This window comes from Cebidichthys violaceus, unplaced genomic scaffold, assembly GCF_023349555.1.
Source record: "Cebidichthys violaceus isolate CVI_PGR_0920_01 unplaced genomic scaffold, fCebVio1.0.p SCAF_1, whole genome shotgun sequence".
Taxonomy (NCBI): Eukaryota; Metazoa; Chordata; class Actinopteri; order Perciformes; family Stichaeidae; genus Cebidichthys; species Cebidichthys violaceus.
Window position 1 is genome coordinate 13,396,112 of NW_027176262.1, and position 26,922 is coordinate 13,423,033.

The 26,922-nt window shown below is 42.4% G+C and overlaps 1 protein-coding gene across 4 annotated transcripts in view; it reads right to left on the bottom strand.

Moving 5' to 3' along the window:
• The window catches only part of sipa1l3 (signal-induced proliferation-associated 1 like 3), a 63,726-nt gene that overhangs the window by 20,388 nt on the left and 16,416 nt on the right, over nucleotides 1-26,922 (bottom strand). For 3 of the 4 annotated variants that reach the window (XM_068711519.1, XM_068711521.1, XM_068711517.1), the window contains exons 2-5: nucleotides 13,692-13,780; nucleotides 6,719-7,434; nucleotides 5,244-6,207; nucleotides 1,887-2,017 (exon numbers count right to left, since the gene is read on the bottom strand). In XM_068711519.1, the coding sequence (XP_068567620.1) occupies nucleotides 1,887-2,017; nucleotides 5,244-6,207; nucleotides 6,719-7,192 (1,569 nt within the window). In that variant the 5' untranslated portion in view covers nucleotides 7,193-7,434; nucleotides 13,692-13,780. The remainder of the gene's footprint in view (nucleotides 1-1,886; nucleotides 2,018-5,243; nucleotides 6,208-6,718; nucleotides 7,435-13,691; nucleotides 13,781-26,922) is intronic. The other variant, XM_068711520.1, reaches the window with a different exon arrangement.

Below are 26,922 nucleotides of genomic sequence, written 5' to 3' on the forward strand. Positions count from 1 at the left end.
ACTCTGTCCAACACACACACGCACGCACGCACGCACGCACGCACGCACGCACGCACGCACAGTGAAAGTGCTCTGTGTGAAGGATTTTAGGTCGAGCAGCATTGTGAATTAATATTCTGCTCAGTGTTGTGCTGCCACAGAGTGCTGCTCCCCGGTGAGAGGAAATTGACCTGCTTCAAAACAGTGAGGCTATAATAACCTCAGATACATTTGGGAGGAATGGGCTGTTCCTTCTCACCGCACACACAAACACACTTACACACACAAATGCGGCTTCATTAAAAATGCATGGCAGACTCTGGAGCTGGCAGGGGCCGGAGAGACAGTTGAACCTCGGAGGCTCGGGTGTGCCGCAGATAAATTGAACCTGACTGACACTCGGCTGAAGTTATGGAGCTTTCCTTTCAACTCGTCGGCTTCTGTGCGACCGAGCAGCGAGGGAGTGCGACATGCTGGGCAGGAACGTCAGAGGGCTGCGTGCATAAGTGTGTGATGGAAGGAGCAAGAGGAAGTCTCTCCACCTCGCTGCGTCAGCACTGCTGCACAGAATTAAATGACAGAATTAAGGGGGATGGATATTTGAGAGCAGCTGCGGCTTGAGAGCAATCAATCTCTTTTTTTTCTGTGTGGGAACAGTAGGCCTGGGTGTGCTGTGTGTGTCTGTTAGCTGAGCTCTGTGTACTTAGATGGCGGAGAGGCTCCATTGTTACACCAGAGCTAAGGTGATGAGGCCAGGCAGCCATGTAATCCAGCTAAAACCAACACAGGGCCAGAGGAAGACCGACGGCCGACATGAACACAATGAACAGAAGCAAACCTTGCTGTTTATTTGAGTTACTTTGATGATACTACACAGGTGTTTATACAATATTAAGAAGGTCACACTAACCATTCATACAGACCTCTCTTACACCTACACTACACTACATTACACTATGGTCATTTAGTAGACGCTTTTATCCAAAGCGACTTACAATTCAGTATCTATCTACACACCGTAGACGCAGCTACGGGATCAATTTTGGGGTCAAGTATCTTGCACAAGGACACATTGACGGGAGGACAGTAGAGCAGGAGCCGGGGATCAAACCACCGACCTTCTGATTGAAAGGCGGCCCTGCTCTCCACTTTTCCACAGTCACCTCACCTAAAAACAGAAGACTAACACAATAATAATAGTAATAATAATAATAATAATAATACTTTTTTGTTAAAGACTAATCTGCCAATTATTTTCCTGGTAAATCGATTAAACATTTTGGTACAAAATATGGCAAAAGGCAAAAACAATACTGATCACATTTTCCCAGAGACTCATTCCAGAGATCATTCCAAAACCAAAGGATAGCTGGAAAATGTGAATATTTGGAATGTTTTGCTTGTAACGCCTTATCCAATTGTTTGTTGATAATAAGGTCATATTGTTGTTATAGTTTGGTGCTCTGAAGGCAAAAGCTCTGAAAGTGTTTGTAGTCTTTGAACAAATCTGAGGGAGAATCTTAACTAGTTCTCCATGATCACCAGCCCATCACTTAAAGCTTTACGAGTATTTGAGCCATCAAAGTGGAAAAGTGGTTGGGTGTGCTTCCTGTGAGAGCAGGCCAAAACACTTTGGCCTCGGCAGCCAGTGTTTGGTTTGGCTTTGCTGAGACCGGGCAGGTGGAATTTTCCACTGGCAAAGAGGAGCGAGGAAAGAGGGGGGTGAGTGGTGAGAGGGGAGGTCAAAACCAGGGCAGAGAGGGTGAGGAGAGTCATAGGTAGCAACGGGGAGGTAAAATAAAAGTAGGAAGTAATTAATTGAAGCGTGCAAACTCACAGTGACTCATCACCGTCATTCAGAAATCCTCAGAACTAACACACACACACAAGCGGCGGATCGTTCTTACCTCACTTGTTCTGACGATGAGGCGGTACTGGTACTGGTCTTTCAGGTCTTTGGTGTCTTCCAGCTTCTCCCTGCGGATGCTCACGGCCACAGCGCCCATCTTATCGTCTGTCCCAAAGTAGTTTGAGTGCTCTATTGAAGGACGACAAGAGATGGAGATCAATGTTAGGGTTAGTGTTGAGGAGAAACATGTCTGAATAGGGCTTTGTGTTTCATCTGTGGTTGGATACATTGACAGGTTGTTGGTTTTACACACAGAAAGACTAGAGTATGTATGTAAGTATTAGTCAAAGGAATCCACCGGAAATTAATCTGGAAATTGACATTCCCAATAGGTGATGAATGATTTCAGCATCTTTATAAGCAAAAAATACCAAAGTTCACAAGTTTTATCTTCTAAAATGTGATATTCCCTGGTTTTCTCAACCTCTTATGATAGTAAAGTGAAAGATTTGGGGTTTTGGACTGTTGGTCGAATAAAACGTGACAATTAGATATTTCAAATATGACACTTAAATATGTCAACTGTTTACCAACATTTTATAGACTGTTATACAATATTATAAAACATCTATAGACCAAAAAATGAATCAAGAAAATCTGAATTGTATTCTCACTCTTCTGTAGTACTAAACCATAACTAAATGTTTTTAGGTTTTGGATTGCTAATCGCCAACTAGTATTTTCAATAAAAAAAATATATTTATATTTTATGACATTTTATAGATCAAACAATTAATCATTCACTTTGAGAAATGCTTTGTTGCAAAAGATGTCAAACATCTAAAAATGCCAAAGGCTGTTTAAACTCAAGCAGCTGTACAAAAACATATTATACATTTTTTTTTTAAAGTAAATAGCTCAGTTAAGAATTAGTAAACAAGACTCTATCCAGGTATTCAATCCCAGGTTTCGGTATTATGTGATACTTGGTACTACAATTTGTAGCGTCAGTAACAAAAAGGTATCATGGTTTGATATAATAAAAAGAGAAAACATGTAGCTGGCTCTGTATGTGTAATAAGCAGGACTGGCAGAGGAGGGGCATTGAGTCAAGGACAAAACTAACAATGACATGCTAACTAGTAATCAATACTTAAGTAATTACAAGATCAATTTTGCTGACACAAGGGAATAAAATACCATTCAATACTGTGTTTTACAATAATACTGTATATATAATATAGACACAAGAAAAACAAAAACGGAGTGTCATAAGTTGCCAATTAACATGCTGTGGCTTGTTACCCGTGTTGGCACACAACGTAATCATCCAATAAGAGGCCGTGACAAAGCTTTCAACGCACTTCACGAGCATCTCGCATGTCCTCTTCTAAAGCTCCTAAGCTAAGCTGCGGTAATGCCAACGCCACAGGCAGTGTGGGAGTCCAAAGACTCCACACACTCGGGGAGGAATCCAGCTCGACAAGTCTTCCTCCTCTATCCCCTGTCTGACTGGAGTGAACCGACATGACGTACACGTTCAGAGACTTTAGCTTTAGCTTCCATGCCATGTCATGGGGGGGAAATGTCAGCTCTTTGATGAGGCTTTCTCGCACAATACAACGCAACACAATCACAGTTGCATTCTGGGGGACAGCTAAGCTGGAAACGAGTCAGCAGAACATATTTTTGGAATGATAACCTTTATCTGTGTGGCTGCAGGCCTGTCTCTAACACACACACACACACACACACACACACACACACACACACACACACACACACACACACACACACACACACACGAACGCTTGCTCGCACACATGTGGTCCTAACAGCATCTGTCACTAATTAGGGTGCAGCCAGATGAAGTTTGCCGAGAGGAAGTTTCATCCCCAGTGTCTGAAGAGGTGATGTTGACAAGAAATGCCAACAAACACGTGTACAAACACATCACACACACATCACACATCATACATCACTCACACACACACACACACACACACACACACACACACACACACACACACACACACACACACACACACACACACACACACACACACACACTTCCTCTGTGGTGTTACTTTTGACACTGGAAACCACATGTAAAACAAAGCTGCAGTGGCTGACCATGGTAAGTGGTACTTGTGATTGTGCAGAAAGGCAGGTGGTGTATTATCAGCTCAGAGTTTGCCAACAGTCCAGTTGCAGGTACATGTGTAATAAAAACTCTGGGAGCGTTGCCAGCTCGGCCCGCTCTGCTCTGCCCTGCTCAGGCCCAGCTGGATATTAACAGACGCAGGATGAGATTTGGAGAATGACACCGGAAGAATGAGATCTATGCCGAGGGGCCCAAAGAGCTTCTAAAATGTGAATATTCCCTGGTTTAATCACTCTTTTATGATAGTAGACTGAAAGTGTTTGGGTTTTGGAATGTTGGTCGAATAAAACATGACAACTAAATATTTCAAATATATTAAATAAACATATTATAAATATGTCAACTGTTTACCAACATTCTATAGACTTTTATAAAATATTATAGATTTTTTATAGACCATAAAACATAAACAGAATTGTATTCTCAGTCTTTTGTACTAAACTCAAACTAAACATTTTTAGGTTTTGGAGTGCTGATTGCCAGCTCGGTCTTTGGGAAACTATAATGGGCTTTTTCCTTTTTTAAATATTTTCTGACATTTTATAGACCAAACAATTAATCATTCACATTGAGAGACATGTTATTTTTGCAAAAAGATGTCAGAAGAAAAGTTACCAGGCTCTGTGTGTGTCAGAGGAGAGGCATTAAGTCAAGGACAGGACAGGAAATCAGAGTAGGAAATGGGATTAGCATGTATATACAGCAAGGCAATTAGCAAACACATGCAAGTACTTTCATTATCAATTAATCTGTTGTCACTTTTTTTTTTGCTTGAGTCTTAAACAACTGCTCAGTCATCAAAATATAGGCCATTAATATCTATTCATTTATACATGGACTATTTTTCTGATATACAGTAAGTGAGATATTGTTTGCAAATACTTTATTTTATTTTGCTTAATCAACTAATAATTTAGTCTATAAAATGTCAGAGAATAGCGAAAAATATCATAGTTTCTCTAGAGCCCGAGGTAACATTTTCCTGTCTAACTGAATCTTTATAAAGACTCCATTGCAATTGCCTTGTTTTTGAAAGGTGCTATGCAAAAAAACTTCAGTATAACTGGAATATAAAGAGTTTCAATTCAGTTTATAGCATCTATAAATTACAACATAAAATAAATGTTGTAATACTGCAAATCATAACCATGTTAATCATTTTCTCTTTAATATGTCTGGTTCTTGTGATCCTTGCATCAACATCAATGACTGTGTGATATCTGAGTTATAGTAAAAGTGTCTCAGTGTTACCTTTCCCATGGAAGTAGTCTCTGTAGTACTGGGCCCCCAGGTCCACATGCTCGATGCCGTACAGTTTCAGTCTGTCCAGTCTCGTGACCTGCTGTTCAATAGGCACCTCCAGCACTGAGACGCTGGCGTTGCTCCTCCTCAGGCAACCCCTCGTCCCGTCTCCTCCTCCGTCTCGCTCTGCTGATGAGCTGAGGAAGCTGATGTTGCGCTCCCCGTGGCCTCCGGTCTCATTGAGGAAGTGCGGGCAGCAGAGGAGCAGCGGGCTCGAGTTGTGGGCTCCGGTAGACCCGTCCAGTGGGTCCACGCCCAGGGAGGGTGTCACGGAGCCAGGCTCGAGGCTCAGGGTCAGATCCTCTATGCTGGAGTAAACCGGGTCGTTCACACTCGGAGCTGAGGATCTGGAGGCGGACAGGGACACTGACGCGGCTGACGCCCCCGTGGCGGTGTTCCTCCTCTGGGCGGCATAGCCCCGCTGAGCCGCCGCCTCGTGGAGGTCAAACAGGATACTCTGAGCGTCGAAGTGGACGAAGCTCTTTGGACACACCCACGATTTGTAGGAGGTGTCTGCTGAACCACGGCCTCCCCCGTCCTCACTAGTCTCTCCCTTCCCTCCATCCAGCTCTCCGCGACTAGAACTCCTGAGTTTCCTGAACAAAGAGGAGGTGCCCAGCGACGACTCCGTCCCTCCACTCTTCTTCCTGACTCTGTCAGCTCCGTCCTTTCTTCCCGTCCCTCTGTCGTCCCCACCTGAAGGACCAGGCGAGGGAGCGTCTGGAGCGTCTGGAGCGCGCAGCAGCTCCCCGAGGCGTACGGGTGCTGAGCTGCGCTGGTCGGGCCTCTCCTGGTGAAACTGGCTGAGCATGTCGAAGAAACTCTGCTCAGGAATGCCCTGGATGTCAATGGAGGAGGTGCTGCCATACTCTCTGAACAGGTTACCCATTCCGCAACCTCCACGAACCTCCACCTTGAAGCAGAGAGGGGAGATCATTTTCAGTTCATGAAGATATATCAGTGGATACAAAACATTCATTTTAATATTAATATTTTGATCAAACATAAAGTTAGATCACGTGTGAAGAGCACCCTATTTGGTTCATTTCAAACAAACTCTGGTGAGTTTGCCTGCTATGTTCGGTTAGTTTAGGCGGTAAGGAAAGCTGATGACTCAACTCTGTTGTGGTTTGTTTGTAGTGTGAAAGCAAGGCACATATTAAATATGAGAGTTTAGCATGAATTTAAAAGTAAAATTCTCCCTGTTTGTCATAATACATGACATGAGGTGGAGTTGCAGCCTTGAATAACAGTGCTCATAATCTTGTTATTTCTTGGTGATCTCTACACAAACACATTAAATGCAGGAAAGTGCATCATGACCAGTCAAAGTAGTGCTTTGCAACTTTAATCCTGAGTTTAATCCTCTTTGTTTGTTTGTACAAAAGTCAGTGTAAACACACTTTAGGAGATTAAAGACCCACCTCATTCTCGTCCTGTTCGCTCAGCGTCACCTCGCTGTTTGAGCGCTGTCTCAGTGGAGGGAACACTCTCAGGCTAAACGGGCAGTTTCTTTCGACGCTAAACCCTCCTCCTCTGAACTCTACGTCCTTGGACCGTCGCCGTGGTAACCTGGTAACCCCTCCCCGCACCAGACCGACGTCAGAAGACAAAAACGAGGACATTGATGTGTCATCTCCGTGGTGAAAGCTGCCCATTTGCCCGTTTTCAAGCAGCGACTCCCTGGACTGTGCGCGGCGTGGGGGCCACTCTGCAATCCGCGCCCTAACACCCATTTTGGGCACAGAGACGCGTGGTTGGATGAACGGGTCTGTGGGGCCGGGAGCTGGGTGGCCATTGGGGGTGTGACGAAAAGGAGTGTGCTGGGGGAACCCTCCTCCTCTATCCAGGAGGTCTGAGGAGGTGCAAGTGACCCCTCGGTCTCTGTAGCTGTTCATGGCGCCCCAGGAGAGCTCAGGGCAGGGAGGCACAAGGCTGGCATCCCATGTCAGGAGGGGTGCTGGGAAACAGGAAGAGGAGGGGCCCCACACACACTCTGCTGACGGTGCTACGGCCTCCAGCTCCCAAAAACATTGCCTTTAACTGGCAGGGTGGAAAAGATTTCACTGGTCCATTGAGGACCAGTTTGAGTCAGCGCTGGTCGTCTTCTTCCTCTGACTATTTTCAGTCTACCGCAGATCTGAGAACAGAAGAAAACAACAAAACAATCATTCCAACAAACCAGCTTCAGAGAATCAGCATCTTTTAAATCACAGAGCTTGTGTGACCCACATTTTCTGAATTTAGTCAGAGTGCTGAATTTAGAAAAGAGCGAGTCACTCAATTGTAAAACAATGTAAGACAGACAGACAGACAGACAGACAGACAGAGAAAATAAGGTGAGGGAATATGACAGAGGATTTCTTCTGTTAAGTCTAATCTTCAGGAGGCTGACAAGGGATATTATTATCACACACTCTGTGCATTCGAGTGCATGTGCATTCACACACAAACACACTCAAACACCCAGAGGACACGAACGCTGTGGCAGCTCTGCTGCAGATTAAAACAACTGAAACACTTCAGCTAATATTATCAGACTGGAAAGTAATGCAGATTTAAACAGATTGAGCACACAGACAATCTAAACATCTCATCACTGTTGCATACTCCCTTCTTGTGTATTGTCTCTCATTTGGGAAAAAGGCCCACTGATGACGATGTAGCTTATATGTGGCTAATGTTCTCTATTTCTACTCTAAACAACAAACAACTGCAACTTTGAGATGAAGAGATGAACATGGACTCCAGGAGAGACAGAAAAGGGCGAAGGCACAGAGTGACCCAACAGCTGGAGTGAGTTGGGGTAAATCCAGAAATAGAGTGATCGGACGGAGAGGAGAAAGAGCAAGGAGGAGAGCGGTACGTTGCTCAGTGAACCACAACGGCGGGCTTTAATAGGACAGTCACAATGCATCAAGTCTGAAGAAGCTACCAGCCTTGTAGAGACTCTTGTTTACTCAGAAGTATGTCTCTCCGGAGATTTAATCTAATAATGTTTACAGGCATTAATGTCTTCAGTGCATGGTTACAGCAGGATTCAGGAATAGTGTCAGAGCATATAGGTTTTATATTTATGCTTTCTTAATGTTTGGTGGTCTAAAAAGCTAGATTTATTCTAGTGTTGCACTAGTACAGTTCCCAGCAGAGTCATTGTTCTCTTTTAACATCATCTTCAGTCCAGACAAAAGTTTGGGTCACATTTTTTGGGGCAGTTACGGTTTGTTCAGAGTGACCGGCCGGGAATTCATATTAGAGAATATAACGAACTGATTATGACTCCACTGGATGAGCCACATTAAGAACACAGTGAGCGATGACAATATACTGGTAGTGGTCCACAAGCAAACAAGTTAAGCCTTGTACAACAAACAGTAGAATACTGTTACATTTTTCATTTCATGAGCTTTTAATACCACATTGAATACTGACCAAAGTATGAAAGTATGACGGAAAACCAGTAGGGATGATATGGTCTAGAATGACTTATTATCATATTACATGTTTTAGTAATTGCAAGCGTCGTATAATAATTTGATGATATAAACAAATTAAATTACTGATGAGCCTGATTAAAATGCCAGAAGAAGAATTGAACTGTGCAAACAATCCACTGTCAAAACAATTCTACTTGGTTTGTTTGCTTTTTAAGACGCAGATATCTTGATTACACAACTCAACATGAGATATGAAAACATGTGGGTTTTTAAGATGTTTTAGAGCTTCACCTAAATGTCTAACATTTCAATCCATCTCCATTCCTGCTGGAGTCAAAATGCTCCCCTCCCTTTCTCCTGAATTTACTTTTCCATTCTCAAAGCTTCTGCCTAATCTCATTCTCTCATTAGCTTTCCATTCCTAGATTTAAGCTTCTTTATCTACATAAGTCTCTCCTCAAATCACCAAACTCCTTCAAATATCTACAAAAAATTTGCTCAGAGGGCAAACGCACTTCAATCTGCATATCTACCTTTTAAATGGTGCTCTTGTTCCGCTCAAGTCTTGCTAATTTGACTTTTTCCATTTATCTTTGTCAGCTATAAAACCTTCCTGTAATTTTTTTCTTGCACATTTGTCTGCATCACAGCATAAGATTCGACCACAAATTTCCCAATACACAGTTTCTTCATTGTATGTCCAGCTTTTATACATCTTACATCACTGACCCTTCAAATGTCACAACAGTAAAACTCTTTTGCGTGATTAATCAGACAGGAGCGGTAACATTATTACTCTTCAGACAAAAGCTTTCAGGAATTAAATCGTATGATTCAACCACAAGCAGAACAAACACAAACCTACACGGTATAACGGTATATTCATTTGGACTCACATCTAACCACATTGAAGCACTTCCAATAATTATTAGCCTGTAGAAAGCCTACATTAGAAACTATTTTGTTGTGAGAACAACAAATCTCTCTCCAGCTGCCTCAGTTTCTGTGAATTCTACAAATATCAACTTTTGGTGGACTATCTCGTTATGAAGTCTAATTTACATAACGTCAAGCTTCTCGTTGTGTCCAGGGAGCTCACAGTGGTTTGTGTGTTTTATGAACGCCTTTTATGAGTCCTCTCTGAATTCATTTTTGGCCTCAAGACTGCATTACTCAGTCACTCACACACGCACACAAACCTCAATTCACAGCAAACAAAATCCCCCCTATAGTCATCAGCCACGCAAATGTATCATGTCTTTGTTTTTGGAGAACCACGGGCGAAGGCTCCCGTTCTGATCATGCTTTCTGACAGAGACCTTCCTCATCCGGAGGGCTGTCCTGTGATCCGCCATGAGGCCCAATCCCAGATTAGTATCCGTCCCCAGCTGCAGGAGCTGCAGAATGGCTTCATTATGTGTCTGATGGTGCCTGATGAGAAAGAGTGTGGTCTGATCTTTACCAGTGACTTCAGCCAGCACACTACCCATTAGCGAGAAAGTTACCTGTTCCTACTGCAGGGAGGAAGAGGAAGCAACAAAAACAATGATAAACATACTCTGTTGCATTTTGAACAGAACTATAAAGTATGATTATCAACTAAAAAGGATAATATATAAATCCAGAGAAAGAAGAATGAACCTCCATCAAATACAGTAAGAATGAAGCAGACACATGCGGGTTTGGCCCAGACTTCACAAGACAACGTGCAACCATTTAATGCCTTTTAATTACTCACACGCAGTAATTATTCAGCTTTGGGGATGTACCTCCCCTATTTAGACTCTCCTTGTCTCTCCCATTCATGCTCCCTTCCCTCGTCTCCTTCCACACCCGCTCCGACTTGCTCTGCGTGGTGCAGGCTTGGCCCGTGCGCCACCGACGCACACCGAGGCTGGTAATTACATTGGTTAGATGCTAGTAATGACAGAGTTAGCAGAGGAGCACAGTTTCCAGAGGAATGAGTGTACTCTGTGTGGAGGAGGCGCCCAGTTGATGACGCTGCTTGATGGAATGTCATACCGGTACGGTCAGACCAGAGATCAGCGCGGAGAGGTTGTTGCAAATGTAAAAGCATCAGTGATGAGGAGAGATAGACCTGCCATATTTCTTTCAGCCTAATTAAGTGTGAGATTGAAGAAGGGATGTGTGGTGGCAAGCAAAGGTCAAATGAAGAGATGTACGGGCAAAGACCAAAGGCTTCTGAAAATCTACAATTAACTAAATGTTTTTAAAAAAAGCAAACAAACTGCTTCGATTGTGTCAAGGCAGCTCAAAACAGGTTTTTATAAATCCTTGGAGAAAAAACTCCCCAGACATCAAACATCAGCAGCAGTTACTGTAATTGTTTAAATGAAGCAAACGATGCCAGAGAGCGAGCTACATTATGGGCTGGTTTGAAGAACAGATGGCAATACATATGACTGGCAGAGGCAGACAGGAGCAGAGTAGAGCGTGACTCTGTGACACAACAGTGCTGGCAGGGACAGCACATCCAGCATTCATGCCACCACGGCTTCTGAAGGAGCGGACGCACCAGGAGGCGCTATCAGGGCTGAATGACCTCCACTCATGTGGACGTAAAAACTTACTGAAGTTAGAGCCAGCTGAAGTGACAAACTTAAAAAAAAGCCTACAGATGATATTAAGCTGAAGAAACGCATAAACATGAAAATAATCTCAAGCTATGTGAGACAGTTTGAACGGCGTGTACTACTGTTGGCAACACAGATGCATGTTTCATTTAAATCAGACACAGAAGATAAGATGCAGAGCTGAGTTTTGAACTTGACCTGGACTTGACTTACTTTCAACTTATCCTCCTTGCATAGCCTTGCTGGACCAAACACCTTGAATAGTTTAATTATTTTGCAGATGCATTCAAAGGACTTGGTCTTAGCTAAGAAATACTCTCTATCCCCCTATACTTAGAGTATAGTCGCAACACAAAGGGATCTTTTCACAACCCAGAAAGAAGGATTACAAAACGACTAAAATGTGGTATATGAAAGATTTTTTTATGCTTATTAAGGCTTGAGTCTAGATGTTGTCCTACAAGTCTACAATTAAAAAAAGGTAGGTAAAAGGTAGTGGCCGAGGTGAAGTTGTCTGGGATCATGAGTGAAGTTCAGCGGCCCGGATGTTTCACTGAGCTGTGGAGTAGAAACCAATTACCAAGGGCTGATGAAGAGCGCTTACAGCATGACTGCCTGTGTCTGTCTGCGTTTTCCTGATGTGATTGTAGAGGCAACCTGCGTTCCCTCCTACGTAAGAGATTTGACAAACCAATGTAATGTGGAGCTGGCACACAAACCAAATGGAGCTACAGTGCTACAGAGAAGTGTTTTCTTCTTTCATCTGACCTAAAACACTAACAGTAGTGGCATGAAATGCTTATGCACCACATTCTTTACGTGCAACACTGCAGGCGATCCTGGAAGTCTCAAACTTGAGTGTCAAGACATAAACTGAAGCCCTCCATCAACAACAAACCTCGACAGGAAACACTGAAGAACAACATTGACATATCAGAACATTGTGCTGGAAGGAAACACAGAGTTGAAGCCTCCGACCCAGGTCTATATTGAGCTTGTACGTGTGTTTGGTTTATCTGGAGGCGTCATCTTTCCCTCTCAGACTGGAGCTTAACTAAGCTACAGCTCTTTCCCTGTCGCCCCGCTCTCCTCAACACTCGCTTTCCTTCCCCGGTCTTTTCCTCAAGTCTCTCCCAACCCCGCTGTCATTGTCTCCATGGATTTCCATTGACATTGTTTTGCTCAATCCTGCTGATGTCGCTGGTGTCACTTCCATCTGCCTGTCTGTCTGTCAGGCTGCAGTCCCATGACACTGAGACAGCACATGGGGAGGAGGAGGAGGAAGGTCTGATTGAAGGAGTTCTAACCTAAAGCAATTAACTGTTTAACAAGCAACTGTACTGAATAATGAGAAGACATCCTCTTCCAAAGTCTGTGTTTCTGTGTAGTTTCGGGGTAAAATAAATATATGCTGATATGTATTCTATATTTAGGGGGTTTTGGAGTGTTTGTTGGAAAAACTACAAATATTAAATGTCCTATCCCCTTGGGCTATAGGATATACATAGTGATCACATGACCCAACCCTATCACAATTTTCCTCAAAAACATATACTCAAGTTGAGTACAGGTACCTCAAAATTGTTCCAAACTAAATCTTTTTGAATTATTGTATGAAGTAGTTTCTCTTCGCTGAACCTGCTGCAACTCTAAGTATTTAATAATTTAATTGTGTAAGAGAATAACATACAGCCCTATAACATATTTTCATATTTCACAGAAATTACAGGCTTAAGAGTAAAACATTATTGAGTATTCCAGCTCTTGTTGACACTAAAGTTCTAAACCTGAATCAGAGTATAAGTAAAGCACACAGAACATTGCATTGTGGGAGCGCCCATATAAGTGGATGTTCAGTTGTGTTTGTGGTTATTACTGCAGCTCACCTTCATGAAGGAGAGTATATAACAGGTGACCTGCTTCTCATTATCAGAACGAAATGCAGATGAGGAAGTGCTTTATCTATAAAAAGCAGACAGCTCACCCCGACACTAACAAAAAATATCCAGGTCATCAAGTCAATTAGCCTTTTATCAAGTCTCTCTGATTATAACCAAACATTCGGCAAGCAAAGCGAGTTGTGTTCAAAGTTAAATCAAAGCAGAATAAAGGTCTATAACTATCAAGACAAGGACAGAATAGGTTCATACCGCCTACACACACACACACACACACACGCACACACGCACGCACACATGCGCACACGCGCACACACACACACACACACACACACACACACACACACACACACACACACACACACACACGCACACACACGCACACACGCACACACGCACACACGCACACACACGCACACACGCACACACGTACACACGTACACACGCACACAGATGTACTAATGTTACCTTGTTCTGCCTTCAGCTGTGCTGTATGCAGGTAAAGCAGGTGAGGTTTGACGTCACAATGCAGAAAAGGGAAGGCTCAGTATTTTACTCTGTAGGGAAAATTAGAGAAATAGAGAACTTGGTAAAGTTATTGAAACAACATAAGGTTTTTGCTTTACACGTGTGAAGAGTTTGTATGATATAATGCATAACAGGTGAACAAAACGTATTGAATCAATGTGTTTCTTACATGTTAATCTGCACCCTTTGCCATATTGTAATGTAATGCTTTGTTTTTCACATCATGTGTGTAGTAGCAATAACTGGGCGTGTGCAGGTTTGTTTCTGCAGAGCAGCTGTTATCAGTTCCACGCTCATCAGGTCATCCACACAGACATGTCTATTGTTTGTGAGGAGTCTGAACAAAGATGCCTGAGGGTTTCTCTGTGCAGCATCTGTAAACACGTTTGCATGCAGGCACGTGCACACACACACACACACACACACACACACACACACACACACACACACACACACACACACACACACACACATACAGACACAGACACACTAAATAACTGATGTTTTAGTATTCGTTTAAATACTATGTAATAGAACCAGATCCTCCGTACACTGTAGCAAACAAAACAAAACACATGCTCAGATTTAGTCTCCATGGACCTCTGCGTCATTTCCTTACAACCTGTCTCCATCTTCCAGCTCTTTCTTGAGCATGGATGGAAATATACAGGAAGGGGAGGAGGGTAAGTGAAGGTCGAGGGGGGCCTAAGAACAGACAGGGGGGGGGGGCTCTTCAAATAGAAGTAGGACATAAAGAGAGTGGGTGGGTGGGTGGGAATAAGCAGACATAATGTCCTGAGGGGGAGGCCCATTACTGTCTGACAAATACAGTTCTAATCAATACTGATCAATCAGAGTCCACTTACCCTGCCACGGCAAGCATAATAACACTGTCTTTAGCTGAGGGGGGGGTGGGTGGGGGTCAATGATAGTGAGAGTGTCTATTCTCCTATAGCGAAGCGTCAGCCTTTAACAAAGTCAGCGGCGTCAGCATGGACTCAAGCCCCTAGCTTCACCCCTCTGCCCTGAAAGTGAAATTAAACTGGAAGTGAAAACTTCCCAAGCATGGAAGACTTTGCACCACGGACCACAGCGATATACTGCAGCTTTTGTGTAAAAGGAAAGCGACTGTGTGCAGTCATTAACAAACACACTCACATTAAAACACACATAAACAAATATACATTTGGGGCAAATGCATAAAAACTGAATCACCTACATCCAGTTATTAATTTTAAAGTTGAATGTAAACTAGCATCATGTGACAGCCTGACAGGTATTAGGAATAATGTGATAGAGAATAGATTTCCTAGATGTTTTGTATACAGAAGATGTCATATGTCCAGTTACCCCTGAAGCTATAAATACAATGTTGTCAAGCTTTTCCCTCAAAGAAGGAACATTGTTGCCAAAACGTCAGCTCATAGTTCCAGTTAACTCGGCATATTATTTGAAAGCACTCCTGCTTTCATTGCAAGTTGTCATACTTCTTAAGTTTGACAACAAATAACTATTTAAAGTCAATTTGAGAAACTAAGGTGCAACACTCACATCAACTGATGCTCATAGACCATAATGGATTTGGCATTCAGACAGCAGTAGTAGTGTGAACAAAAACTTTTCTGTAGAGCTGACTCATCAAGATGGAACCAGTGTGTGGGCTTTCATAGAAAACAATAAGCATGGGTGTTTTGACACATATTTTTTTGGTATTAATAGGTTTCCACAGAACCTGACTTAATAGTCGGCCACAAACTACTTTGGCAAAGTGGTCAGAAGGTCAACAACAGCAGGAGTGAAGGGACACATACAAAGTTATATAGCTGGTCTCACACACACACACACACACACACACACACACACACACACACACACACACACACACACACACACACACACACACACACACACACACACACACACACACCTCAAACTGCCACAGGGTTGATTCATCACCTCCGTGACACTCAGTCAGCTTAAAGTGTTTCGTGTGAGGATCACAAAGTTGGTTGCTGCGGCATTGCTGCCATTCCTGAAGTACCTGTCCCTGAAAACTAAATCTAGAGCGGTTCTCTCAACCAGAACATGTGAAAGGTGGTGGATCTGAACAGCTTGTAAAGTCCACCGGGTCCAATGACACAATAAAACACACTGCAGAACACGTTCGACAGAGGAACCATGAACACCACGATGAAGACAAATGACCTCTATAGCCTCCACAAACACCAAACATCTAAACTTCACTGAACCTTTACGTGAAGCAGTGAAGTGCAGAGAGCTGACTTCAGACCAGACGTCCACACGAGGTGGAAAGTCGCTCTGTGTGACTCTGGTAAAGTCTTGCAAATCTGCTGTATATTTATCTCTGAATCCTTCCAGACAGAATAATTGTCACACAGTCAAAGCACAGTTGGCTTATTCTTAGTCTGTATACATTTCAATATGTTTTCAGTACAGTAAGACTATGAGTTCAGCATAAATAATTAGATACATAAATAAACTCATATGTTAGGGATGTTTCAGAGAAGACATGCAATTCTGTTCTCATTACAGTAGAAGTGGAGCCACCACTGATATGGATAAAAAGAGAGTCGGCGCCTGTGCATTCACCATCATTGCTGTGATGTTGTGTTTAAGATGTGATTACTGTCACAACAATGATGCGTGAATATTTGTGTGTCAGTACACCTCCAGAGTTCAGCCTACTGAGCATCTCAGACATTTGTTGTCTTCAGCTCTGGGTATAAGATTAACACGTTATGATATCCATACATCCATCCTTCATCTGTTACTGATTATCCTCTTCAAACCCGGAAGGGGCTGGAATCGATCCCAGCTGACGTGAGGCGAGAGGCGGAGTACACCGTGGACGATCACAGGTTAGGATACGGCACAGATAACTCATTTTTACTGTTGACCATAATTTAAAAAAAATACTTTATTAGCATTGCCACGTGTGTATTTTGAGATAATAGATGTCAATATCAACAGAAATAAATCTGACAAATTAAAGCAATTTAAATTATATCTTAAACATGAAGTTGATTAATTGCTTAGTTGGTGGACAGAAAAGCTACCATTTTTATAATCAATTAATTGTTGTTGTCAGTCAACAATGATCCATTTTCTTAAATGTGACATTTTCTCAGTTTAATATTATTGTTAACTGTATTGTTTTTGGTTTTTGACTGTTGGCCATTTTCTATTAACTGTTAACTGAAATAATGATCAGTTAAAGCACCCTTTTTAAATATTCACCTCTGAAACACTGAACACACCTGGCAATTACTAACAATATTTTTTATCTTGGAGTATTATCCTGTTCAAGCTTGTGGATTTAGAAGAATAATTATGAAGACAAATGTCACCGTTTCCAAAAATATAAAATTCGTTTTTTTCCCTTTAACTTTCTCATTATGAGTCTGACACAGATCGATATAAACCAGTAGTCACGTCAGTGTTCTCTGAATATTGAGTGTATGTTTGCATGATCTTTGCATATCATGCTGTAGTCTGGCGTGTGTAATGAGAACACATGCTGCAGGAGGGGGAGGGAACCCCCTGCAAAGAGGGGTGGGCAGCCCCATTCACACTCCAACACTGGGAGATGGGGACACACTTTCATCCTTTCACATCTCCGATCCCCTCCACGCCCCTCCGTCTTCTCCCATGATTCTAGCCATCGCATCTTATTCAAATTGAAATAGAGAGATATTAGTGTGTTTGCTTGCTTTGCATTCTGACACAAGGCTGAAACGCTTCCCGCTGTGGATGTCTCCATTCGGATGAAATCAGGATGAGTGGGAGTGTTGCATGAGGAAAAGCCAACGGAAAATCAAAATGAAACCACAGTGTGCTCGTAAAGTATCCATGTGTACGCTATAAATACATCAAGCTGGGAGTTCTCCTGATCAATCAGTAGCTGATTAATATGAGTGAAGATTTATTTTAAGTATGAGATTGATGATCCGCCTATTCTAACGTTCCAGTATGAACTTACAAAGTAAGCGTGCACAGTTATCAGGAAGTACTTTATTGTTCTCTTGTAACTACCACCCATCAACATACAGTAGGCTGTAATTACCTACTCAGAAGGCATTTTGGAAGAAATCCTAAACTGTAAGTATGTGGGCGTTTGTTTATTAATTATTACTTGTTAAGAAACTGATCATTGCACCATGTTAACAATATTCAGAGCTTAACAGAGCTTCCTTGACCCAAACAAAAAACTATAAACTAATTACAATTGACATGTCTAAATTTGTGGACTGAATGAAGAGTGAAGTCCACTGGCTTGTGTGCTTCAAATCTGGGCAACATGAGAGGAAACTACAGTGATGAAGTCATATGCAACACACAGAGCTCCTTTCACCAGAAACCACTTGGAAACGCCACCGTAGCCGTTTGATCGCTATGCTGGTGCTGGTTGCTATAGGAACGAGAAGGTGCACCGGTGTACAATGTAGGCGGGCCGCCGGCAATCAGGACACGCAACCTGAAGAGCGGAGCGGCAAATAATACGACACAGTAATCCACACAGCCAGCATCAGCTGGTCACTTTGCAGTCTGATGTGTGTCACTGCAGCAGACTGCAGCAGAGCTCTCACACTACACCTGCTCTAAACTCTACACTTATGTTTTTTTACTTTCTAATTTTACCTCTATGTCTGCACTGTGCACCCAACTGTCCGCAGATCTGTTCCTCGTCCCTCTGTGGGTTCATCAGTCGGTTTGTTTCCCCTCTCGTTCTCCCGCAACCACGAGCCACACGAGCATCAAAGCGTGTCAGAATGAGCTCTTAACTCTTCAAAGACATGAAAAAAGCTCAGGGCTGTAAAAGTGCACTCATCAGCAGACTTCCAGCATCTGTTACTTGTTTTTGTTTCTGTGGCATAATCCAGTCTAGCAAATTCCTTGCATTTCCTATAGAGGGTTGCCTTTAGACACTATCTATGGTGAGTTAACCAGACACATGCAAAGCTCCAGAGTCAGCTGTAAGGAGAGGCTTTTCAATTACATCTGCAAAGCTTGAACCTGGTGACAGAGTAAGTAAGTAAGGAGGATTAGCACAAGAGTTTAAAGGGTAAACTTTAGTTACTTTATAACTGGAAGTCTACGGGTTAAACAAGTACAAAACACCCCTGTTTGTCTTAGGATTGCTCCTGTGAATGAGAATGACTTCCTAGTGAGTCCAGGCCTGCATGTCTGGTATGTAATCAACTCTGGACGGGGGGAATCGTCACCACACAGACATTTTTCTCAACACACAGCCATTCTCCTGGCACCTCAAGCGTATCAGATGGCGCCAGGTGGTGGTCGATTACCATCTAGATTTTGTCGGCTAGCTACCTGTAGCGGCTGCAGGAGGCCAGGCCGGATTTATCAAGACTGTCTAAGAAACTGCCTGACGCATTCCTGTGCAGTGACGCGCAGGTCAGACACAAGAGCAGTCAAACTCTCTGTGGTGAAATGAACACATCACTAATTCTTTGATCCAAACTCAGGCCAGAGGGCACATTCCTGACAAGAACTACAAGGCTGAAAAGGAGACCTGATATGCAGGAACATGATGTTATACCTGGCTCTTAAATGCTGAAACAGCTGATATTGTGTTCAGTTTAATACCCATCTTTACAGTTTAAAAGAATATAGCAACAGCTTAGACTTTACAAACAGGACAGAAATAGTAACAATAATAAAAATAATGAAATAACAATAATTATACTTTACTGACTGCTCACAATGCAAAAACAAATGGAAAAGAGACAATAAGGATGCTGCTCTTGGGCTCGGCCTATCTCCCCATTGATGTGTGTGTGTGTGTGTGTGTGTGTGTGTGTGTGTGTGTGTGTGCAGCAGTAACGACAGGTCCTCGGGGTGACTTACACCGTCACAGCTGTTGTAGCTCCCACAGAGACGTCTCACGGGAGAACAGCGGGCTACTGCTGCTCCACGCTGATTAACCCGAGGGCGAAACAGTCGCTCTCACGCACATTTACACACACAGAGAGGCACATGGCTGCTTGTTTACTACAGACATTATGGTATAGCTTGAGTGTAACATTAAATAATTTACTAGTACTCATCTTCTGTGGCATAAAGGTCTTGGGATTTCTTTTTGTGCGTTTTTACTCCTGGGTTGTATGTTTGAATCATTTTGTATCTAAATAATTGATTAGCTTTATTTTATCACTTTGCTTAGATGGCTTAATTACTGTACTGCTAAACTGAACTGAAATCCAGTTTCCAGTTGTCTTACTATTGTGGTTCAAAACAATAAACAGCAAAAAAGAAAACCATCCAACTACTGACACGTGTTTGGTATTCCTGCCAATAAACTTGTTGTTGTTCTTAGCCAAATGTGTTCATACTATACTGCCACTACACCAATAATGTTAATAATACTGAAGCAGTTGCATCACTGATGGAAGAATATACTACTTATACTAAGCATTCAATATAGTACGCAAAAAATAAAAGTATATTGAATGCTTGTGTTTACAGTGTCAGTTTAATGCTCTACTAGCAAAGCTAATACATGCTAATGACAAATTCTACACCTTATATCATCAGGATGATCAACAGAATTTAATTTCTTGAGCTTATGATGATTAAATTATTCAGTTACTATATTATCATAGGTGTATTTTAAACCAAGTTAATGTCTCAGAATGACTGAAAAAAGCAACAATAAAGGACATCACTGCTTACTGAATCATGACGGACAGAATTATGTAAAAACAATGATTGTGCTTCGTCAAGAGACAGCTGGGAAAGCTAGCCAGCCCGTGCACGGTATCAGTGACACATTTTATAATTGAGAATAATGTTAAATTCATGTTTGCTCACTTGTCAAGAAGCTGACAGCTCTGTAGGCAGCTCGTGAGTGCAATCAACTACAGTAAATACATCTGTCATGTTCAATCTGTGTAGCGCAGCAGTGATTAGCTGGCTTTCGTACTCAGCGTGGCCGAACAGGTGCAGTCAGATGACCGTGTGCTGCGGCAGCAACAGATTAGCGATTGGCACTCCTGTTTCTAAAGACTCCGCTACGTAGCAGAACTGGACAGAGGAGACAGATCTTCTCATTTAAATCAGAAATATCTACAGTTTATGTCAAAGCTGTACACTGTGATTTGATTCCACGGAGGGTTCAGCTACAATACTTCGCCCCCCTGAAAAGAATCAGTCATCTGATTGTGGTTACAGGTTTCGTAATCATTGGTCTATGACCATAATCTCACACAAACCCCATAAATACACAGATTGAGCCGAGCAGAGGTTTTTAAGGCAACTGACACAGTGGACTGGCGGACATGTTTGCAGCTGTTGTGTTTTGCACGTTACTTTGTCAATCTTTTCTCTGACTTTAGGTTTCCCACACAGGTGTATTCCTGTGAGTTTAGACTCCACTAGGCATATTAAGAGTTTGGTTCTGAACCGTAATACCATTTGCTTCCGACCAAAATGTGAGCGAGGTATTAATTGTCTAATCTAACGCTCAGCTGGAAAGCAAATAAGAGCATTTTCCAAAATGTTGAACGTTTCCTTTAAGCACCGATAGCTGATGTGTAGTCTTGTTTCCTAATTCTTTGATCAGATTAAAAATAAGAATTTCTAAAATCATAGGCTCTATTTTTATATAGTTCTTTTATAGCCGCATTGTGTGAAGACAAATCAAACACTGATTCTTTTATGAAGCTCAGCTTATTTTGATAAATATAAGAGAGGATTTTGCAGAAGAAAATGTTTATAAAACTCAAAACAGGATACAGAAAGTGTCTATTCCCAGGTAGGTTTCTACAACATGCCTTCATAGAGGAAGCGGGGGCAGAAGTGTGTCGACATATAAGTGTGTGTGTGTGTGTGTGTGAGCCTGTACTGCTGGTTATTTTCAAGGTTTTTCCTGTAACGGAATCAGAGCAGTGACAGACTAATGAGGATAAATGATGATGAGGCTTCAGGAATAGAAGGCCTCCAGCGGGAAGAAGAGACGAGGTGTCAAACAGCTGGGAGGGAGTCACGGCTTTCCTCCGGAAGCTCCACTTTTATAGAAACACTATATCTGGCACAGAAGAGCTACAGTATCCACTGAGAGCCATGGTTACAGCTGTGCAATAGGAAATGTTTTAAATAATGATTATCTTGAGGAAACTCCCTCCTTCAAAGGGAGGTCAGGGGTCAGGGTTAACAGCTTTGGGATCCTTCAAGTGCCCTCCTTCTCCTCTGTATAACTACTGTGCTGCTGCAGACTACTGACCGAAACAGATGCAGTCTCTCTTTCAACAGGCCCAAGATCAGACTTAGAAGTCCATCTCACTACTTCCAGTGACCGGATCAGGGAGGGTGAAGCGCGGGGTAAGCCTCAATCAAAAAATTCCTAAAGCGCATTCCTCCATGCACCTCGATAAAGACAGATTATTTAATCAGCACAAGTTCAGAAAAGGAGCCAAAAAGGGTATTTAAGGCTAAGAACGGGATCTGGCAACATTCAAGAGTTACTGGAGCGGAAGAAAATACTAAACTACTGTCGTCAATGACGTCATACAACAAACAGTGAAAACTCAACCCCCTGTATTGATCTCTGAAGTTATCTGGTTTACTGAAAACTAGGGGTGCTCTAGTGGTTTAGGGATTAAGAAACCAAAATGCCAATAGTTGAAGTCCGGTCATGGCCTTTTATTTTAATTTAATATAAATTGTATTGTTATTCACCATTTCTCTGTCTCTCCTCGTTTTCTGTCACGTTTCCGCTATCTAAAAGCATAAAAACCTATAAAATACATAAAAAAGAAGATTTAACTATTTGATATTCAGTTAATCCTGTCAAAGATCACAACTAATGTGAAAGTGTCCCTTTGATAGCGAATTTTCATTATTTTATCACATTTTATAGGCTATACAAACAACTTCTTGAAAGAAATAATTGGCAGAATAATCAAAAATTAAAATACTATTAGTTGCAGCCCTCGATTTGTGGACTTGAACGTGTACCTTGCAGTCCGACAACAACATTTGCCACTGTCTAATGGTCATCACCATGATCAATGAAGACAACATTTTTATGTCCTAAAAAAATGCTGACGTGCGACCAAAACCTCATATAGCATAAAGACATAAAGGACATGACAGTTACATTGAGTGACATCTCCATCAGTTTTGTTTTTAGCACGGCTGATTAATAAGAAGTGACAATGTTGTCCTATTTTCTGAAACCTACTCTGCATGACGCAACAATAGTAAAACAGGGTCAACGGGTGTGTGTGTGTGTGGTGGGGTTACAGTGCAGTCAAACAAAGAGGGCCTCTGACACAGTCTTTCTCTCTCTCCCTCGCTTTTTTCACCAGGCCTCTCGCAGTTTGATTTTTCTCCCTGAATGGTGCCTTTGACAGAAGAGGCAGTTATTCGGGCCTTATTATGTGAAGACTTAGCGAGCTCCCAGAGGAGAGAAACCTGACTGCTGCAGATCATTTTTCCTTCAGTTGCTGTCTCTCCAGAATGAAGGACTCACACGGACAAACTCAGGGGTCACAGTTTGCACTTGGAAACGAATGTCACTACACTTGAAAATCAAGATAGTATGAACAACGTTATTTATGATAGAGTAATGCCTTTTGAGCTGATTTTGAGCTTTGAACCGACGACTGCAGCTGCCTCCACCCAGCATTTGTGTAGCTGCATGGCCTAGATAAGCTCAGCTGGCGGAGAGAGAGAGAGAGAGAGAGAGAGAGAGAGAGAGAGAGAGAGAGAGAGAGAGAGAGAGAGGCAGGGCTGAGAGATAGCGGTCAGAGATAGAGATAATAGAGTCTGCCAGCTCCTCTGATGTCTGTTAAACGACCGACTCCTTTGGGATTTCCTCCGTACATTTACTGTAGCTGGGTTTGTACCATAGTCGCTGGTTAGGCCAAGACGAAGTGTGGGAAAGGTTTGGCATGTTGTGGGTGTAATACTGTAAAGTCAAAATAATCAAGTAACAGCATTTAACTGATGCAGAATTTAGAGATTATTTAGTTTCATTTCTCCATAAAATAAGTGAAAGTAAAGAGAGGAAGCCGTTTTACAGGCTTGCTTTTAATTTGCCTTATTAGTAAAACCTGACACCAACTGCCTGAGCTTTCTAAATTAAGGAAGTCAAATATATTGGCCTGGGGAATACAGTTAACGGCTTTATATTCTTCTCAAACACGCTCCAATACAAAGTGTGCACTCAACCCAAGTTCACCTCCATTCCAGGAATGTCATAGTAGGATGTGATGGGACATGTAGGGCAGTCACCATTATATGTTTCTCTCAGGACATACAGCTCAAGAGGAAAAATAAAAGATGGATCCCATTGCCTCTGCATGACCCTTCCACTTTCCTGGAGGACCTCAAGTCTTTCCACACAGATCCCAAACATAAAACTCCATATTTTAATCTCTAATCTTTTCCATCATGATTTGAGATGATGCTGGAATCTCCAAATATACTATAAGAAATCTCTGAAAATCATTGAGCAAACAGAAGCTGAACTATGAGAGAGCAGAACAGTTTAAAGTCCAAACGTTTTCTGAAAAAGGAAGAAAACAACTTGATCTCAATCGTACGGTTTAAATAATGACCATAGTTAATAAAGTATCTATCTATCTACTATCAATCAATCAATCAATCAATCAATCAATCAATCAATCAATCAATCAATCAATCAATCAATCTATCTATCCATCTATCATACAGAACAGCTGACATGAGGGTCATAGACTGGAGTAGGAATAGAAAGTTGCTGTAATTGGAGGTAAACAACTCTTGAGAGAGCATGTCCTCACTCAACCTCTCTTAGTCTACTTTCAGGCTGATGGCACCCTCCCCACCACCACCACCCTGTCCCGGGGTGATCCTGACCCAGACCCTTTCAATCCACCACGGGGACTCTAGACAAAGCAGGCTAAGAGCGACTGGAGGAAATTAAAAACACAGCTACTACTCCCTTTTCCCCCTCTCTCCTCTAGCGTGAGGCCAAATACTAGTACATCCTAGTGAATTCTGCGTATTAAGTTCCAAATCTTTTTTTAAATGTATTGCTGGAACCACAGAGACCCACATTATGCGAGAAGGAGCTGTGTCTATGTCATGTCAGTGTCTGAATGATAAGCAATCAACTGTTTACATCCAAACGCTTGTATCTGTGAAGTACAAGATAAAATGGAATTACAAATCATTCTCCAATAACTCATAATTACCTTAAACACCTCACTCACTGTAGACTTTGGTCAGGTTGGTCAGACATGTCTGGCATCAGTCTGCTTTTATCCAAAGAAGAACCTTCAGGGATTTGGAAATTCTGAACAGGATCTACAGGCAGGAAACATGGAAAATACGAGGAGGAGGACGAGGAATGCACGAGGGAACCCCAAAAATATGATCCTCTATGTTTTAACACTCAAGCAAGTTTTAAACGGCTGACTGAAATTCCTCAGTCTGAAATTTGGCAAGCAGAGTGCCTTACAACTCTCAACACAACGGATTAAAACTAAAATAAATGCTAAATTTCGCTTGACTCACTATTAACAAAATTATTTCCTGATTATTTAAGCTGTATGCCATCAGTTAGATGTCTTTAGAAGACTACTAGATCCCAGTATAAGCACCGCTATGATTAAATTCTTACAGCCAGCTACTAATATTTACATTCAGACACATTTCATTTCAGCTGTTTGGGAGCTCCCATAGCCAACAACTTTTTTGCCAAGTTCGGTTGTTGTATTTTGCAGCATTAAACCAGACATATTCCTGCATTAGGGTGTTGCAGAGGATCTGTAGAGCTGCTGCCTACTCTAAAATATAACTACACATCAAGGCTACTGCAACTGTGGCGATACCACATGGAGACCGCGAGAAGTGTGATTGATTCCCTTTTCCATTTCACTCTTCAGTGAAGCCGCACTGAATATCTATAAAAGATATGTCTGTGCGGTTTATTTCTGCCATAGCTATGAGAGAGTAACTGATCCTAACACAGACCTCAAAACACTTCACAAAGGCGATCTCACTGCTGTAAAGAAAGCAATCAAGCTATTTTTTCGACGCATGAATCTATGCGTCTCCGTGCCTGTCGCTGCTGTGGAACAGTTTTATCTAAACACGTTCAAACAGCACAAACCCACAACCCCCCAAAACAAAGCCGCTGGTTGCAAGAACTCCTGGCAAAACAGGAAGAACAACTTCATCACAGCGGCACACAAGGAACAGTGAGGATGACTTTGAGCAATCCAGGCAATTGAGTTTCACTACGCCGTGAGTCACTGCACACCTCCACCAACAAGGAGGAACAATTTCTTTCTGTGGCAGTCGTGCCCACAGCGTATTGGCCTACACACACACACACACACACACACACACACACACACACACACACACACACACACACACACACACACACACACACACACACACACACACACACACACACAATAACCTCCTGACTTTATACAAACAGAAACTGGAGAGCTTTGCTTTGTCAGCTGATAAAAAACGTTGATGTCTTTGAAATAGCATATTTGTAAGTAAGAATAAATAAATACTAGGAACAAAACCCCCAAAAACCTGACCCTTGTTACTACAGCTTCCTGTACACTGTAACTCTACTTGAGGAGGGAAATGTTAAGTCACTGGGAGGTCTGCTTAATGAGACAAGCCGGGTCTCTTTACGTGCCACATGTGTTACAGAAACACACACACACACACACACACACACACACACACACACACACACACACACACACACACACACACACACACACACACACACACACACACTTCTTCTTCTTAGTATCTCCTCGATTTTCCTTCCACCAATTTTTCTTCTTTCTTATGTGTTTTCTCACATTTCTTTTGTGTCATCCTGGCTGCTCTTCCCACATGTGCATTACTGTTCATTTTCTCTCTTTCCCTGCCAGATGGACAGAGCAGAGGGAGAGGGAGAGAGAGAAACAGCAGAGCGTCCAGTTCTCTCTGGGTGGCCTGTGTCCAAGCTGTTTGCTAACGGCGTGTCACAAAAAGCAGCTCACAATGCAAACATTAGGCTAAAGCAACACACACACACACACACACACACACACACACACACACACATACACACACACACACACACTGTACATTTGAGCATCTAACGAAGCTTCTGCTGCTGCAGCCA